Below are 16,827 nucleotides of genomic sequence, written 5' to 3'. Positions count from 1 at the left end.
AGAGAGAGGGTGGGACCTCTGAAGGGAGGATGAACAGAAAGGAGAGAGTGGATGGACAGAGAGGGTGGGGCCTCAGAAGGGGCAGGGCAGCAGAGGGTGGTGTAAAAATGTTCTGTTTCCTGCAATTAGAAAGTTGGCAACCATAGTTAACCTGGGCATTGATGCAATTTCAGGACTCTTCTGAACCCAGACCAAATGAATGACAGAAATGATTCATAGCAGACATTCTCTGTGCATGAAAGAGACAGCAAGAGGGGAATATGCAAAGGAAGAAATTGTGCTTCTATTAAAAAGGAAAATTACTTTTTTGGTGGATATTACTTTATCTGAAAAGAAAAAAAACAGTATGTGGGTAATAAAGCTAACTGAATCCGTTAAGCAAGATACACATCAGTATTTTCTGGCTTTGCTTTATAAAACAAGTAAGTTTAAGCTGTTAGATAGCAGAAGGATTTTAAAACAAGCAGAAAGGAATTCATTCTGATTTAGAAAAGTTTTATGTTTAAACAAAGATTTTCAGCTGAATGCTAAAGAGAAACTATACCCCAAAAGAAAGGGCAAACAGAGAAAAACTGTGAAATAATTAAAAGCAAAAGAGCCAAAGATTAGAAAATAACCTTAAGTAAGAGGAAGAGGTTGTTGAGACAGCTTAGCAGAGACAAAAGGCACTGAAGAACAGAATCATCCATATTCTCACACTGTAAGATAAGGCAGATAAAAAGCCAATTAAACTTTGTAATGATTTTAAAAATATATTTTAGGGAAGACTATATTGTTGATGCAGTCACTGATCATAACAGAATTGCTCTCATTAACCAGCAAACCATGCAGCACACATGAGATACCAAATGCAAGCACTGATATTGTGGATATCATTTCTAGATTTAAAAAAAAAAAAAAAAAAAAAAAAGGTCTGAAAGTTTCCTCTTCAGTTCTCTTCAACAGATGCAGTGGTGTCCTTCGTCTAGCCAGAAGGGAAATCAGACAATTTATTCTAAAATTTACATCAATGCTACTATGAATAAGCCAGCAAATAAAGCAGAGTGGCAACACCTCTGTCAGAAAGTTGCACACATTTGTTGCATAGCTGACAACATATAAATTACATGTCCTCCTTCAATTACGCTCTGCACATTGTCTCTCCTAGTTAAAGAAATAAAAGCATCTGTGTGTGCTGCCAAAAGTGAATATCCCATGTGTGGTGCTAGCAAATTTAGTATTTTCTTCCAATAAAAGTTAAACAATGAGAACACTTCATTTATCGTCTGCAAAACGGTAGCCATTAAACCTTTCTGCCATAGGGACAGAACCTGCAAGGTACTCAGCAAGCTCATCTTTTCTGTACTTTAGGACCTGTTTTGAAATAAGTATGAGCAATGTGTGCCTTTGAAACAAGATGCATGCAGAGCAGGAGTAAGCAGAGGGCGGGGAGGAGGGGGCATGTTACTATCTAATTACACAAAATACCATTTTGAATTAGTTTCTAATTGTGGATTTGCTAGAAGATACTTAGCAATGCTTATTTTGATATAAAATTGGAAAAGAGGTTCAGAGAAGGCATAGCATGGGGAATAGCAAATCAAAGTCTGGTGACTAGGATGAGGAGAAATATTGCTTCTTAATAAAGATAATATAGTTGCAGAATTCATGTACCTTGAGCTGATTGTTAAATTCATCCATTTCAGAGAGTCTAGAAGAAGTTTCCTTTTCTAGAGCATTTAATTGCTCCCGAAGTCTTTGGCATAATTCTTCCTTTTCTAAGAACTTCTTGTTCACTGAACTGATTCCTGTATCTGAGTAGAAAAGATCAAGTAGTTTTACAATCATTCTATACGTGTTACCATACTTTTCAATAACCATTTATATTTCTTTTTTAATTTACTTTCACTCCCACTTCAGAAGCCATTTGCTAATATCGCTTGTTTGTTGCACTAGTATATTCTCAAATAACTTCCAGTACAATTGGACCTTAATCCCGCATTGAGACATAGAGGCACTAAGATAACTCTAATATTAATATTTGTAGGATATCTGCTCTTTATATTGTATTAGTCTGATTAGATGCAACTCCTGAGGGCAGGCACTCATTTGATACTCATTTAACAGGAGTGTAAAACTGGGATTTTACACTATTTTAAGCAAAAGGAAAATCTGGACAACAATAAACATAATTCCTGCCTGTACTATAGTGTGTATTGTCTATGTTTAAAGTTGTAGCCTTCTTTTCTTATCAAAAGATATTTGTCCCCTTGTTTGTTAGATGTAGGAAATGATGGAAAGCAGGGCCAACAAACAGTTCTGAGTATTGGTTGGGACTTGCTGAAGCTATGGTAACTATGAAGGGAAGGTTAACAACAACACAGTCGGTAGCCTTCCCAGTGAATAAAGAAAAGCTGGTATACAGAGTAAAGAGTTCATTTGAAGACACTTACTAGGAGTGTTGTCCATCTGCATGTGTTTTATTCTCTCATTTAATAACTGCTTTTCAGGAACTAAATGGACTAGTTTACTCTGATATTCCTATAAATATACAAGAAAGAGGTGCAATGTATTTTTAAGAAAGGTTAATATCTGTTTACATGGCACCAACCACAAACACTTTTTCAACATCACATGAAGTAAGTAAACTGAACCATGGTGCATTGATACATTCATTCTCTCTCTCACGCAAAACACTAAGTATTATTTGATGCAAATTTAAAACAGTTGGAATGAACAAATTTAAAGTATATTAGCATAACATTGGTGTATTATGGCTGAATAAGAATTTAGAAAAAAATTCCAAGCATTCTTTCTAACTGGTCATTAACTAATAGGTTTTCAGTGTCTGAGAAATAAAACAAAACCAAGTTACACTGTGTGCTTTAGTTTAGCATATAGAATTCAATGTTAACACCTTGGGTACGTCTAGACTTCTGGCGACAGAGGCATGTAGATTAGACTACCCGGCATAGGAAAATGAAGCGGCGATTTAAATAATCGCCGCTTCATTTAAATTTACATGGCTGCCGCGCTGAGCTGATCAGCCGTTTGTCGGCTCAGCACGGTAGTCTGGACGTTCCGCCGTCGACATCAAAGGCATCTGTCGACCTCCCAGGTATACCTCCTGGGATGAGGCATACCTGGGAGGTCGACAAATGTCTTTGATGTCGACGGCGGAGCGTCCAGACTACCGCGCTGAGCCGACAAACGGCTGATCGGCTCAGCGCGGCAGCCATGTAAATTTAAATGAAGCGGCGATTATTTAAATCGCCGCTTCATTTTCCTATGCCGGGTAGTCTAATCTACATGCCTCTGTCGCCAGAGGCATGTAGTCTAGACGTACCCCTTGTGAGGGGTATGCCACAGCAGTCAACTGCTAGCAATTAGTGTAAAAAACATCAATACTAACCCCATGTATAGTCAACAGAAGGCTCAATTCACAATGAAAAAGTACCAGTTACTTCTCACTTGAACTATGTGTTTTGAGAACAAGTGAGCTTTAGCTAAATGAAATAATGCACAATATTAGAAGTCAAACCCTAGATTTTAAAATTAACACCCAACCTAATTTTTTAATCATGGAGAAAAATGGGGTTGGTTTTTGAATTACGTCCATTGGAATGACTTGAGGAACATCAGCTGCTGCATCTTCCATAGATGGTCCACTAAGTTGCTTAATTTAGTGATCTGGAAATAACTGAGATATTGTAGAAAGAGCGCTGCACAGGTCTACCACCTTCACAGGAAAAGTGAGAGCAATAAAACATCCTTGGGAGTTTTACTTCTTTTTAGAAATGTCAAATGTAGATGAAGAGGGAGAAACCAGGTAAGAATCTTATTGAACACTGCAAAAATATCTTCCTGTATGATCACGGGTAAACTAGCACACACTACTGCAAATACAGTCAAAACCTCACTTCTAGCCCTGTAAAATTAATTTCAATGATCGTGAATGTTTATAGTGATTTCTCTAATGCTATAAATATTTTTAGTGAGCACTATGCAACCACATTCACTGGCCATTTCTACTTAGTTTTCTTTTCTGCACCCTAATCATTCAATTCCTTGATGCTCCTACACATTACTGATACCACAACTATTAAAGAGAAATCAACAGAGAAATGAAAGCGATGTCTAGGTCTAACACGAAATCACATACTTGAAGTTCCTGTTGTAGCTCTTTGATTTCTATAATTCCCAAATCACATTTTTTATCTAGAACTTCCAGCTCACTTTTCTGAATTTGTTTTCTGTTTCGAACATCTTTCAGTCTGCCTGTGATCTGCTGATGTTTGCCACTCTACAGAAAAACAAAAAAGATTTAAATCACATATTGTAAAAACCAAAACAAAATGACAAAAAAGTTTAACGAATTTCTGTGAAAAGATAATTTCTACCTAAAGGTACCTTAAGAAAAATTATTAGAAAACAAGTGCTTTGATTGCTGAGCCTACACTAAAAATTTCTTGAAAAAGGTTTCCTTAGCATATTTTAAAAATACTGCACATAACTCAAATATGTTTAATACACTGCATTCCTCACCAGGGCTTCCAATTCAAGACTAAGGCTCTTCTTTTTAGAGGTCAACTTGACAATTTCTTCTTGTTCCCTGTTTCTCTGATTAAGAAGATCTTGGCGTCGAATTCTCTCCCATTCCAGCCGTCGCTGGCGCTCAAGTTCCTGCTTTGCTGCCTATAGATAACAAGTTACATGACTAGAATCTCAAATTGCTGATATCTATACATACACAAAATGTGGATCCACATCTGCCAGGCTCAACTCCCTATTTGATCTGTAATCCGCAATGAAGATTAGGGATGTAAGCGACTAGTCAAAAAGTCAACTACCCGATAAGGCTAGGCTTATTGGACAGTCGAGTGACTACGTGATTACTCGCTTCTCCCACCCTTGCTCCCTCTGTATTGACCACACAATTAGCCAGTTACCTGCTTCTTAACATCCTTAATCCAGATTTTATTTGTATCCACACAAGAAATCTGGAGGACAGAGGGGAGAGGGAGCAGAAGATGATTAAGGAGGAGACAGGGTTGTGCACAGAAGGGGCAGGCAGCAGCAGGGAGTGTGTGTGTGTGTGTAAGTAGGGGGTTTGTCACATTTTTCTGTTCCTAGATACAGAAAGAGGTTGGGAAAAGAGGTGATCTGGAGCTACCTGTTGGATTGTGGAGGTTGTTGTCCTTTATAACAGTGTGCTGGGGGCTCCACAGGTCAGTGCTCACATTAAAACATCTTTAATCCTAAATGATATCTGTGGCGGGGCGGCCCCGCCCCTCCCTGAAACTCCCCCGTGTCCGCGGAGATGGGGAAGCGGGGTCTGCGCTGCGCCGGGGGGAGTCCTAGGCGGGGAGTGGCAGCGCCCCGAATGAGCGGTGACGCGGGGGAGCACATTCATGGGGTTTGGGGGCCGGTCGTGATGACGTCCGCAGTGACATCATCTGCACGAGGCCCAGGGGTGGTGCGGAGTGATGACGTCGGGGGGGCACTCCCCCCCGTGTCCGGCGGGGAATTTAAAAGCAGACTCCATGCCGGAGGGGGGGAGAATGGATCCCAGGGGAGTTGGAGCCCCGCAGCGGCGGCCAGGTGGGTCAGGACTCTGGAGGCCCTGGGTGAGTTCTAACTTGGGGTCCCCTGGCTAGTGTTGGACAACGGCTGGGGAAGAAGCGGCCCAGGGCAGGGGCGTGGACCCCGAGAGCGGGGGAGTTTAGGGGTTTCTACCCCCTCCACTAAGTAAGGACGAGAGTCCTGACCTTAGGGCCCTGGGTCGGGGTTCGGAGCGAGGGCGGGCCCTAACCCTGTTCCCTAGCAGGTAGAGGGTGATCAAATCGTGTTAAGGGATTTGTAAGACGAAAAAATTTAATAAACCTGAAGACCCCAAATACGTCAAAAGGGGTGTGTTGACTGGGAAACAGGGGACACGGACGAGGGTGGCCCCCTACAATATCCTTAAAAGGAACAGTACAAAGGCTGGCTGGTTTTAAATTAGATCTAGACCTTATACATTCAGGTTTGCTTACACTATGTGCAAAGTAATCTGCCATTCTGCTCTATTTATTAGTAGCAAGTAATAAAGCATAAGAATTCTGCTTGAAAAGCACAATCTTATATATTTCAAATATCAAACATAATCGTAAGAATGGAAGACCCGATCCTACAATCTTGATTATCTCAATTCCCCCTGGAGGAGAAATTGCCAGAATAATCAACTGGAGAAAGATAATTGTGTACAATATAATGTATAATTCAGATACAAATTGGGTTTCACTTTAATGGTCTTGACTAACAGAATAGTGCAGGGAACTGATAATGCTCAGCATGACCCAGGAGGCCCTTAACATAATTGGTCACAAAGTGGATGCAATGGAATTGTGGACAAACCAAATAAGCCCAGAGTTGCTATAGGACTGAAGCAAAGTAATGTCAGCTTTAAGCTTCAGTCGAGCCTAGTTCTGGGTTACTTTTTGGTTGGTTGGTTAGTTTTAAAAAGAAAATTGTAAAAGAAAATGAGGCCCACAAAAATAAAATAGTCTTGAGAAGAAGTAGTTACTCACCCTGTGCAGTAACGATAGTTCTTACAAATATGTCCTCCTTTGGGGGCCCCACTCAGGTCTCAATGCGCCCTTGTGCCACTGACTGGAGATTTTTGCTCAGCAGTGCCCCTCGCGCCGCACCTGCACACTCTGCGTCTTGTGCTGCTGCTGTTTGTTGGGTGCGCGTGTGGCGTGAGCCTCCCTCTGTTTTTTCTACCTGAAATCCATTAAAGGACTCCAAGCAGAGGGGAAGAAGGGAGGGTAGTGGAGCACCCACATGGACACAAATCTCAAGGAACCATAGTTACTGCACAAGGTGAGTAACTACTTCTTCTCTATCAAGTGGTGTCCCTGTGGGTGCTCCACTCAGGTGACTGAGTAGCAGTACCCACCAGACAGTGGTGGGAATTGGAGTCATTTATGTAGAAGAAGGAGGACTGACCACATCTGCCAGTTGGCTTGAAGCAGGGGCTTGTGAGATGGGTCCCTAAAGAGGGACAGGGTAGGGGGTTGGGTAGAGGGTATAGATGTAAAGGGGATTGTGTAGCCTGATTTGATAATCTCTAGGACCACATTGTCTGTAGTAATGTTGGCCCATTCTTGGTAGAATGGTCTCAGGCAGTGATGGAAGGTGACATTTGGATGCACTGGAACTACGGGGTGGTTGCTCAGACCCCTGACAAAGACTTCAAATCTGCTCTTGTGTGAAGTCGATTGAGCATTAGAGGACTGATTATGCTGAGTCTTCCTCCTATTGGAGCATTGCTTGGGCCTTTTTTTGTATGGCCTCTGCAGTTGTCTATAGTAGTTATAGACCCTTTGCAGGGGATGTATTTGCATCTCTTGTTAGGTGGAGTGTACACCCCCCGAGTGTGGAATGTGGTACAAGAGTCCTTCATTGAGGGTAGCACTTCATCTGTCTTTGTGGCAAACAGTTGGTTTCTATCAAAGGGGAGGTCCTCCACCTTAGATTGTAATTCTTTTGGGACTCCTGATGACTGTAGCCATGAGGATCTATGCCAGTGTCTCAAACTTTTTAAGACCAAGGAACACCAAACAATATATATATATATTTTTATGAGGAACACCAAGGATTTTTTGTTGAGGGGGAAAAAAAAAGGTTGGGGTGAAAGGGAAAGAGTTATTGGAAAAAAAGAGTCGGGGGGGGGGGGGAGTTATTGAATCCCCCCTCCCCCCAAAAAAGTCGCCTGACCCTTTAAAGATGGCCATTTTGAATTCTGTTGTTCTCCGTGGCACACCTCCAACGGGGTGTGCCACGGAACACAGTTTAAGAAACACTGTTCTACGCATTACTGTTGCTGTAGCTGTGGCCCTAGCTGCTGTGTCCTCCACATCCATTGTGGTCTGGAGGGCAGTTTTTCCTATGGATAGGCCCTTCTTGATAATGGTCTCTTATTCTCAGGAAGATGCCGTACCAGATCCTGCAGTCTAGTGTAGTTGGCATGATCCTAGTTAGCCAGGAGTGCTATGTAATTCAATATCCTAAATTGGAGGGTGGCGGAAGAGTATACTTTGCGGCCAAAGATATCTAGCTATTTATGTTCCTTGTCCCGAGGTGTAGACTTAAATTGTGGGTGTTTGGACTTGAGATTAACCAAGTCTACAACTAGTGAATTTGGTTAGGGGATGTGAGAAGAGGAAGTCCATGCCTTTTACTGGGATGAAATATTTTCTATCTGCCCTGTGATAGATTGGGTGGATAGAGGCTGGAGTTTGCCAAAGCACCTCTGAGAAGTCCAAGCTAGCTTCATTAATAGGTAAGGCTATCTTTGAGGATGCCGCTGGTTGCAGTAGCATGAGTAACTTGTATTGTTTGTTTTGTACCTCTTGGAGTGTAATGTCCTGTGACTGATCCACTTGTTTAAATAATTCCTGGAATTGTTTTAGGTCATCTGCTGGAGGAGAGGGTGATACCTGGAAAACTGCCTCATCTGATCTGGTGAATCTGGGAACAGTCGAGGAGCTCTCCGAATCCGAGTAAGATGTTATTGTCATTTGAGTCACTCAGTGTTATCACTGAGGGTGGGTGAGACGGCGACAAATGCACGGATGTAGCTGGGGAGCATGTAACCATGTGTTGTGGCAATGCAGGGGATGCATCCCTTGTGCAGTAGGTATGGGAAGAACGTACTCGATACCCATGCCATGGTTCCCAAGGAGGCCACTATGAGGCTGAAAGTGTTGTGGAGGATACATTCACGGTTGGTTAAGCCACAGAAAGTGTAGTGGTTGTTGTAGAGAATGATCTCGATATGAATGCCAGGAAGCCACTGATCCTAATGGGGATGAATGGCATGATGAGAATCTGCTTCGCTGCCCATTACCGTGGTCAGTTCATGGAGACAGCAGCATAGGAGAGTGGGGAACCCTTTCTGCCATGTGCCTGTGCAAGTTGGCAAGAGACAACACCAGGGAACGTGGTGAATAGGCTCCTTGTATCAGTGGCGTACCTGGCTGTGAGGAATTTTTGTAAGTGATGTGTCTTTTATGACATTTTCTTATGCTCCAGTACTGGGGAGCATTTAGGTTCGGGCTGCCCAGAGACAGTTTGTTCAGGAAGTGCAGAGGTGCCTGAGGGAGTTGGCGGTGGTGGCATATGAGGCTTTGTTGGCACCGTTGCATTAACAGCACTGGCGGGTGTCAAGTGGTTTTGACTCAGTTCTCCTGGTTGATGTGGTCTTGCATTTCTCTGTGGAGCCAGAGACTGACAGCACCAGAGAATGGGAGGCTTGGGGCAGTGCAGGCAGTGAGTGTGTCAGGCAAGCCTGCAAAACTTGAGAGCCTCAACAGGGCTGGCTCACCACCCCGTAAACAGACTTTTGCTGTCCCCGTGTCTCCTCAGACTTATCTCCCAATTATTGTAGGGATTTCTCTCAGAGGAGGTTTTTGAGCCACATTTCGCAGTCTTTTCTGGTTCTTGCTGTCATATTTAGGCAATGTGGGCACTTACGTGCTGCATGAGTTTCTCCAAGACATTTAATGCAGGACATGTGTCCACCCGAAATAGGCATGGAGTCCTAGCATGAGTCACATTTCTCAAAGCTGGGAGAGTCCAGCATGTAGAGAAGGGGAAAAAAGCCACGTGGCAGCTTTTTTTTTTTTTTTTTTTTTAAGTAAACGTTGAAAACTATGAACTATTACTAAACTAACTATGCTATTTGTTTCCTGTCAGAAAAGGAGAGCACTGTTCTGACTGCGAGGACAGGAGAAAAGGAACTGGAAGGAGGCTCATGCCGCACGCACACCTAATGAACAGCAGCAGCATGAGACACAGAGTTCTCAGATGCGAAACAAGGGGCACTGGTGAGCAAAAATCTCCAATCAGCAGCATGAGGATGCACCAAGACCTGAGTGGAGCAACCACTGGAACACCACTCGATGGAGAACCTGAGTTTTAGCAACGTTAGGGGTTATGTGCAACAACAGTAGGAACAACATTTCAGACAGTGACTCCAAAATGACTTGCAATGATCACACAAGGATCATTGCCCAAGCCTAGATTCAGTAAAGGCCTGGCTCTTAATCCTATGCTCAAACAACTAAATCAAGCCTGTCTGTCTAGTGGTAGCACAAGTTCCCAAGTGGACAAGCAAATAGCTTTACTAACTGTGTTCACTGAGTGTGGATGTGTACTACTTTAAGTATTAAAAGTAAATAAAATTAAGAAAACAACCTCCCGTCTTTCTATTTCTTTTCTCTTCTCTTCTTCCCTATATCTTTCCAGCTCTCGTTGTTTCTCCAATTGCCTTTCCAGTTCAAGCTGCTTTTTCCGCTCTTGCTCCTGCAGCTCCCTCTCTCTTCGCTCCTGTTCTTCTCTTTCTTTCTGAGCCTTACGTTCCGCCTCTCTCTGCTGCTGCTCCAGTAGGACTTGACGCCGTTTCTCCAGTTCCATGTTTCCTTTCTCATAGTTTGCTTTCCTCTTGTCCTCAAATGTTACTAAAATAAGGGACAGCAGTTAGCATTATTTTACATAGAACAATAATCTAAAGTCTGGTCCTCTCTTACAATGCCAATGACTAGCATGTTTTCTTATTGGTTAGATGAGAACATTGCACCATGGATAATTTAAGCACCTTAAACTGAGCAGTGTTAAAGTATCAATCTTCCTTTCACAACATAGACATTTTTACCATTTTCACAGCTTGGCATCACAACAAATTTCATAACTTTTGACAGCAAAAAGAAATGTTCTGTGGTAAAACTTATTGACCTTCCATAACAACAACAACAACAACAAGAGGCTCAGTAGGACTGGTTGTTTTAAAGCAGAATACAATTTAATACTAATAGCTATAAAGACTTTTTACATACTAATTGAGGGGCTCCTTTCTTGGATACCGACACGGAATAGGAAAATGACACAGTTGCACAACTCATCTTTTTAAACAGTTCTTCACTGTATAGAACATGTGTTAGCACACAGGGGAGATTACCTTTAATTTTTCTCAGACCCAAACTGTTAAAAATCATTGTCAATAACTGCAATATGGATTTTTTTTTAAAGTGTGGAGCAGGGATATAAAATCCCATATAATTGGTTAACCAATTAAAGGGGGGCAAGTGGGTGAGCTGCAGAGATCCCCCACCTGCCCACAGCTTGGCTGGACTGTCCCCCCCACTCCCTTTTCACAGGTAGGAGCTGCACCAGCTGGGACACCAGAGCAACCCCTGCCTGAGGAGCACACAGGCCTGTGGTGGTCAGAAACTTCTATGGAGTGTGCTGGAGCAGTCCCTGCCTAGGGTGGGCCCCCACAGGACTGGAGAAGCCCCCTGTCCAGGGTAGGCGGGGAGCTGATCCAGCCCCACTGGTTAAACCTTCACATCCCTAGTGTGATAGGGTGGAATAATTTAGGGTTTCCTCCCAAAATGGAAATAAGCCTTTCATATTCCCTGCCACCAAGAGGGAGCCTCTACTACTCCCTCCTGGCAGTAGCAGTCAGGCAGGAGTGTAGTCTGATACTATGGCTCACAGTAAGCTACCTGTTGCTTGAAGATACTGTGGCAAAATCAAGCTCTCTTAGGTTCAAAATCTTGAGCTAATATGGAGATAAGGCAAGTACCAGTAACTTTCAATTACACGGAATTTTGCAGTGGTGTTCCAATGTTTCAGCCAGAAGGCTTTGCAAGACTTTCATTACTAATAATGGAAAAACTTAAACAATGAATAGTCTTGCAGCACCTTAAAGACTAACAGAACATGTAGATGGCATCATGGTATTAGATGAAACAAAAATCTGAAATAGTGGGTTATGTACACGAAAGCTCATGATACCATCTACACGTTTGTTAGTTTTTATGGTGCTGCTAGACTATTTATTGTTTTTTAAAGTTTTTCTATTTACAGACTAACTTGGCTACCCCTGTGAAGCTTTTAATTAATACTTATGTGTCTGATATTTCCTATACGTGAAATACAGCCCCTCACCTGTACATTCAAGATGTTTCTTAAATGCCTTTAACTGACAGCATCAAGACAACCTTCCCTCTATGCATCTCCTGAAATAGTTATGCTGTAGTTCCTTATCCCCCTATTACTTTCAAAAAGATGTAGCATTCCTCTAAGAAGAGTTGTATGTTCTAAATGTAAGCGCAAAATCTTTCTTACCTGGCTGTTTTTTCTGGGGCTCCTCTTCTTGCATTTGCTGGTAAGATGGCAGAGTTCCGTTAACATTTTCGGCATATTTTCCAGCTCTAGGGGAGAAGTTATTTTGGGGGTGAGTTAAATGCAGACTATTCTATATGTTTTACATTTACTCTGCATTAAGAGCATGTATCCTTGTCTTGGGTACTACCTGAAAGAAGGAGGTACTAATTCAGGAGGCAGGGTCAATGGCAGAGGCTGTCCAGCTTTGGCCATATCAGTTAGATGCATGGCTAACACAAACTCATCAGCTTTCAGCTGTCCATCTCTGTCAATGTCAGCTAGTGACCTAAATAAAATAAGAGAATGGTGTTGTTTGATTGAAAATAATTTGGAAGAGATAACTGATATTAGTTATTATAGAACAATTTCTTAAGCATACATCTTGTAGGTGGAACTGGTGGTATTCAATCCCTCATTTTAATAAAAGCAACACTGGATAAAAGAAAACTTTATTATTTTATTTTACAGTTGTAATAAAAATCGGCTTTTATGCAGCTTATTTTGTCAAATGATTGCAAAGACACTTCACAAACATTAATTAGGTTGACATCACAACACAATAGGTAAATAAGTGGGGAAAATGGGGATAAAAAAGGCTAAGTGACTTGCACAAGATGACATGGCAAATGAACAGCAGAACTGGAAACAGAACCCTGTATCATGCTCAAGCTATTCTACCCTCAGGATCACAGCATCCATTTTATTTCAACTGTTCCTTTCTCAGAATACAAAGCATTATCCAGATTTATGCCCTGATACTAGAAAAGGAAACTTCATACCAAGCTCCTTCTTTCCTTCTGACCCCTCGTGTAGGATTCTCTCTCAAGAGCAGACAATTCAGCTGATAATGCTGTGGAGCAAGAGCAAGCTGCTCCAGCACTCCATGCAACTGGCAGGTACAGGATCAAGTACTCCTAATCTCCAAATCCTGCTTTAAGGGTATATGCAGCATATACACTAGTCTCGTTGCCATTCTCCTAAATAAAACACTGCTGAGGAGTGAAGGAAAGGAACAAGTAGCTACCCTCAGAGATGCAAGCCAAGACCTCCCATTAAAGAAATGTGTGATGGAGCAGACAAAACCAGTCCTGCAGAGCTGGCCACAAAGTGTTAATGAGGAAATGGAGAATGTAAATCCAACAAAAAGTCAGAAACGAAGTTAATAAAAAGGTGATTTTTTTTCTGGTTACTAACCAGCTCCCCCTATGAGCAATGTTACAAATGGCTCTCTCCCTAATACCAGGGATGTTAAGTGATTAAAAAATTAATCACAATTAAAAAATTGTTATTCATCACACTGTTAAATAATAATGCAGTACTATTTTTGGATGTTTTCTGCATTTTCAAAAATATTGATTTCAATTATAACAGAATACAAAGTATACAGTGCTCACTTTATATTTATTTTGATTACAAATATTTGCACTGTAAAGAAAAATAGAATTTTTCAGTTCACCTGATATAAGCACTGTAGTAAAATCTATTTTTCATTAAAGTTGAACTTACAAATGTAGAATTATGTACAAAAATGCATTCAAAATAAAACAATGTAAAACTTTAGAGCAGGGGTGGCCAACCCACGGCTCTTCAAAGAAAAAATTGTGGCTCCCGCACCCACACTCTTCGGCTCTTCAAGAGGCAGCATATTTCTGTCTGCACGGGATGCCGGTGCAGACTTCAAAATGGCCACCTTCAAATGGCTACTCTGTTCTTAAAAGGGCCGCAGCTGACCTCCCTCCCCCTCTTTTTTTTGGGGGGAGGGGCTCAACTTTTCCCTCTGCTCATTGTGCTGTATCCACCACTATTTTGGCTCTTCGTCTGTTGTAATGGGTTGGCCACCCCTTCTTTAGAGCCTGTAAGTTCAATTATTCCTACTTTTTGTTCAACCAATTTCTCAAACAAATTTACATTTGCAGGAGTTAATGCTTCCTGTTTCTTGCTTATAGTGTCACCTGTGAGAATGGCACTAGTCCTATGGCACTACTGAAGCCAGCATCAAGGTATTTATGTGCCAGATGTGCTAAAAATTCATATGTCCCTTCACGCTTCAATCCCCATTCCAGAGGACATGCATCCATATTGATGACGGGTTCTTCTAAAAAAGAATCCACAGCAGTGCGGACTGACACATGTTCATTTTCATCATCTGAGTCAGAAGTCACCAGCAGAAAGTGGATTTTATTTTTTGGTTGTTTGAGTTCTGTAGTTTCCATATCAGAGTGTTGCTCTTTTGAGACTTCTGAAAGCATGCTCACCTGCTAGTCCCTCTCAGATTTTGGAAGGTACCCCAGATTCTTAAACCTTATGTTGAGAGCCGAAGCTATCTTTAGAAATCTTACATTTTGTACCTTCTTTGAGTTTTGTCAAATCTGCAGTGAAAGTGTTCTCAAAATGAAAGACGTGTGCTGGGGCACCATCTGAGACCAGTATAATGTGAAATATATGGCAGAATGCAGGTAAAACAGAGCAGAAGACATACAATACTCCCCTGAGAAGTTCGGCCACAAATTGAATGAACACATTATTATTTTTAATGAGTGTCTTTGGCTTAGAAGTATTTCCTCTAGAATAGTGGCCAAAACATGAAGGGGCATACGAATGTTTAGCACAGGGCTACTCAACATGCGGCCTGCAGGCTGCATGCGGCCCACAGCCTCTTTGTTTGCAGCCCGCAGTACAGTTTTGGTTTATGTGGGGCTCAACACATGGTCCATGGGTGGGATCCTTTGAACATGGTCTCCGCTGGGAAACACACTCCACAACAGTGAGGCGTCTCCCAGGTGGAGTGAGCACTGAATGACACAACCAGATGGGTTGGCTGGAACAGATGGGTACAGGGTGTCAGCATTTCTAGCCACCAGGGAGGAGGTGCCGGGAGTGCCAGAGCATTGTGGGAAGTTCTAGCTGCTTAGCCTTGTGGGCAGAGCCTGAGAGGTGCTGACTGGCTTACATTGGCCATGTCTGGGTCCAGCATTGTGGCTTAAGGCTTAATCTTTGTATTCATGCCCATCAGTGTGAAATAAGCTATTTGCATATATATTTGCATGTATATGCAACCGCATTTAAGTTGCGGTCCTCGACACATGCTGTAAGTATTATCGTGGCCTCCGGGACTTCCAAAGTTAAGTGGTCCTGGTTTAGTATATCTGGCTAAAAATAAATAACTTGCAAGACCTGCTACAAAAGTGCCATGAGAATGCCTGTTCTCACTTTCAGGTGACATTGTAAATAAGAAGCAGACAGCATTATCTTCCATAAGCAAGCTTGCTTGTCTTAGGGACTGGCAGATCAAGAAGAACTGAGTGGACTTGAAGGCTTTAAAGTTTTACATTATTTTGTTTTTCATGTGCAGTTATGTAACACTTCCATAATAAAGAGATTGCACTTTGAATGAGATTAACTGAAAAATATTATTTCTTCTGTTCATCATTTTACAGTGCAAATATTTGTAATAAAAGTAATATTAAGTGAGCACTGTACCCTTTGCACTGTATTGTAATTTAAATTAGTACACTTGAAAATGTAGAAAACATCAAAAATATTAAATAAATTTCCATTGGTATTCTACTGTTTAACAGTGTGATTAAAACTGATTAATTGTGAATGATGTTTTTTTAGTTAATTGCATGAGTTAACTGTGATTAATCAACAGCCCTAATAATTATTGACTTTGGGACAAATTGTGATTTGGAGCATTTACCTGTGAAAAGGATTAACGGACCTACTTAGATGCTACCTGGGCTATAGCTCTTAATTCTTCACACCGAAGAGGAGGTTTCACAGCTCCCTCATATTGCACCACACAGCTGTGAGACACTGTGTTATCTGCTGCTAGTGCAGACAAGATGCAAATAACTTCCTCCTGAACAAAGGGGAAACAGGGAGGGAACAGTGCCTAAGCAGTTTGTCTAATGCTAATATAATCCACCACGTTTCTGTGGATTCCTCCGGGAAGGTGAAGTTTATTCACAGCAGTGCTGAAAGGCAAGCTCCAGCCCATAATTACGCCAACCATAAGTCTTGGGCGGTCCCCAATTTGAATCTCCTGTCCCAATGTCCCCATAAAGCTGTGAAATGTCCCAGAAAGCCCCGGGGCTCAAAATGCAGCCAGAAGCGCCTATGTGCTGCTGTCCCCCCTCCCTTTCCTTGACAAGATAACGGAAGTAGTGAGAGGCTGCTTCAGGTGATGGTGCTGTGCATGACTCCTGAACAGCGGGAAGTGTGTGTGGTGGTGATGCCACCAGAGAGTCCTGGGACTGGAGCTCAGTGGCTGGGACTGAGCTCTGTGGCCGGAGCTGGAGCGGAGGGACAGGATGGAGCTCCGTGATCAGGGCTAGAGCAGAGGGATGGGCCAGAGCTCCCTGGCTACCACTGGGTGCTGTGTTTCAGCCTGTGCCCCAGCCCAGCAGAGTCCACTGGCCCTTTGCCATGGACTGGGGGCCTCTGACCGAAGCCCCTGGTGTGGCCAGGAAGCATTTACCCAGGCCTAGCTTTTCCCCCACAGCGGCCTGGCAGACCCAGGGGCTGAGCGGTGCAGGAGTTCAAGCAGGGCAGCCAGGCCGGGCGACAGCAGCATAAGAGCAGCGGTGCCTAAGGAGCAGCCAAGGCTGGCAGCACCTTCAATCTGCTGTGCTT

General features: G+C 42.6%; 1 protein-coding gene across 7 annotated transcripts in view; it reads right to left on the bottom strand.

Moving 5' to 3' along the window:
- The window catches only part of ITSN2 (intersectin 2), a 140,348-nt gene that overhangs the window by 67,510 nt on the left and 56,011 nt on the right, over positions 1–16,827 (bottom strand). For 6 of the 7 annotated variants that reach the window (XM_075923397.1, XM_075923400.1, XM_075923401.1 and 3 more), the window contains 8 exons: positions 12,341–12,478; positions 12,154–12,239; positions 10,222–10,484; positions 4,525–4,674; positions 4,142–4,282; positions 2,433–2,520; positions 1,654–1,793; positions 618–698 (listed from right to left, as the gene is read on the bottom strand). In XM_075923397.1, coding sequence (XP_075779512.1) covers positions 618–698; positions 1,654–1,793; positions 2,433–2,520; positions 4,142–4,282; positions 4,525–4,674; positions 10,222–10,484; positions 12,154–12,239; positions 12,341–12,478 — 1,087 coding nt within the window. The remainder of the gene's footprint in view (positions 1–617; positions 699–1,653; positions 1,794–2,432; positions 2,521–4,141; positions 4,283–4,524; positions 4,675–10,221; positions 10,485–12,153; positions 12,240–12,340; positions 12,479–16,827) is intronic. The other variant, XM_075923402.1, reaches the window with a different exon arrangement.

Source organism: Pelodiscus sinensis, chromosome 3 (assembly GCF_049634645.1).
Source record: "Pelodiscus sinensis isolate JC-2024 chromosome 3, ASM4963464v1, whole genome shotgun sequence".
NCBI lineage: Eukaryota > Metazoa > Chordata > Testudines > Trionychidae > Pelodiscus > Pelodiscus sinensis.
Note: the sequence above shows the minus strand (reverse complement) of the source record. Positions and strands in the feature narration are given on the sequence as shown.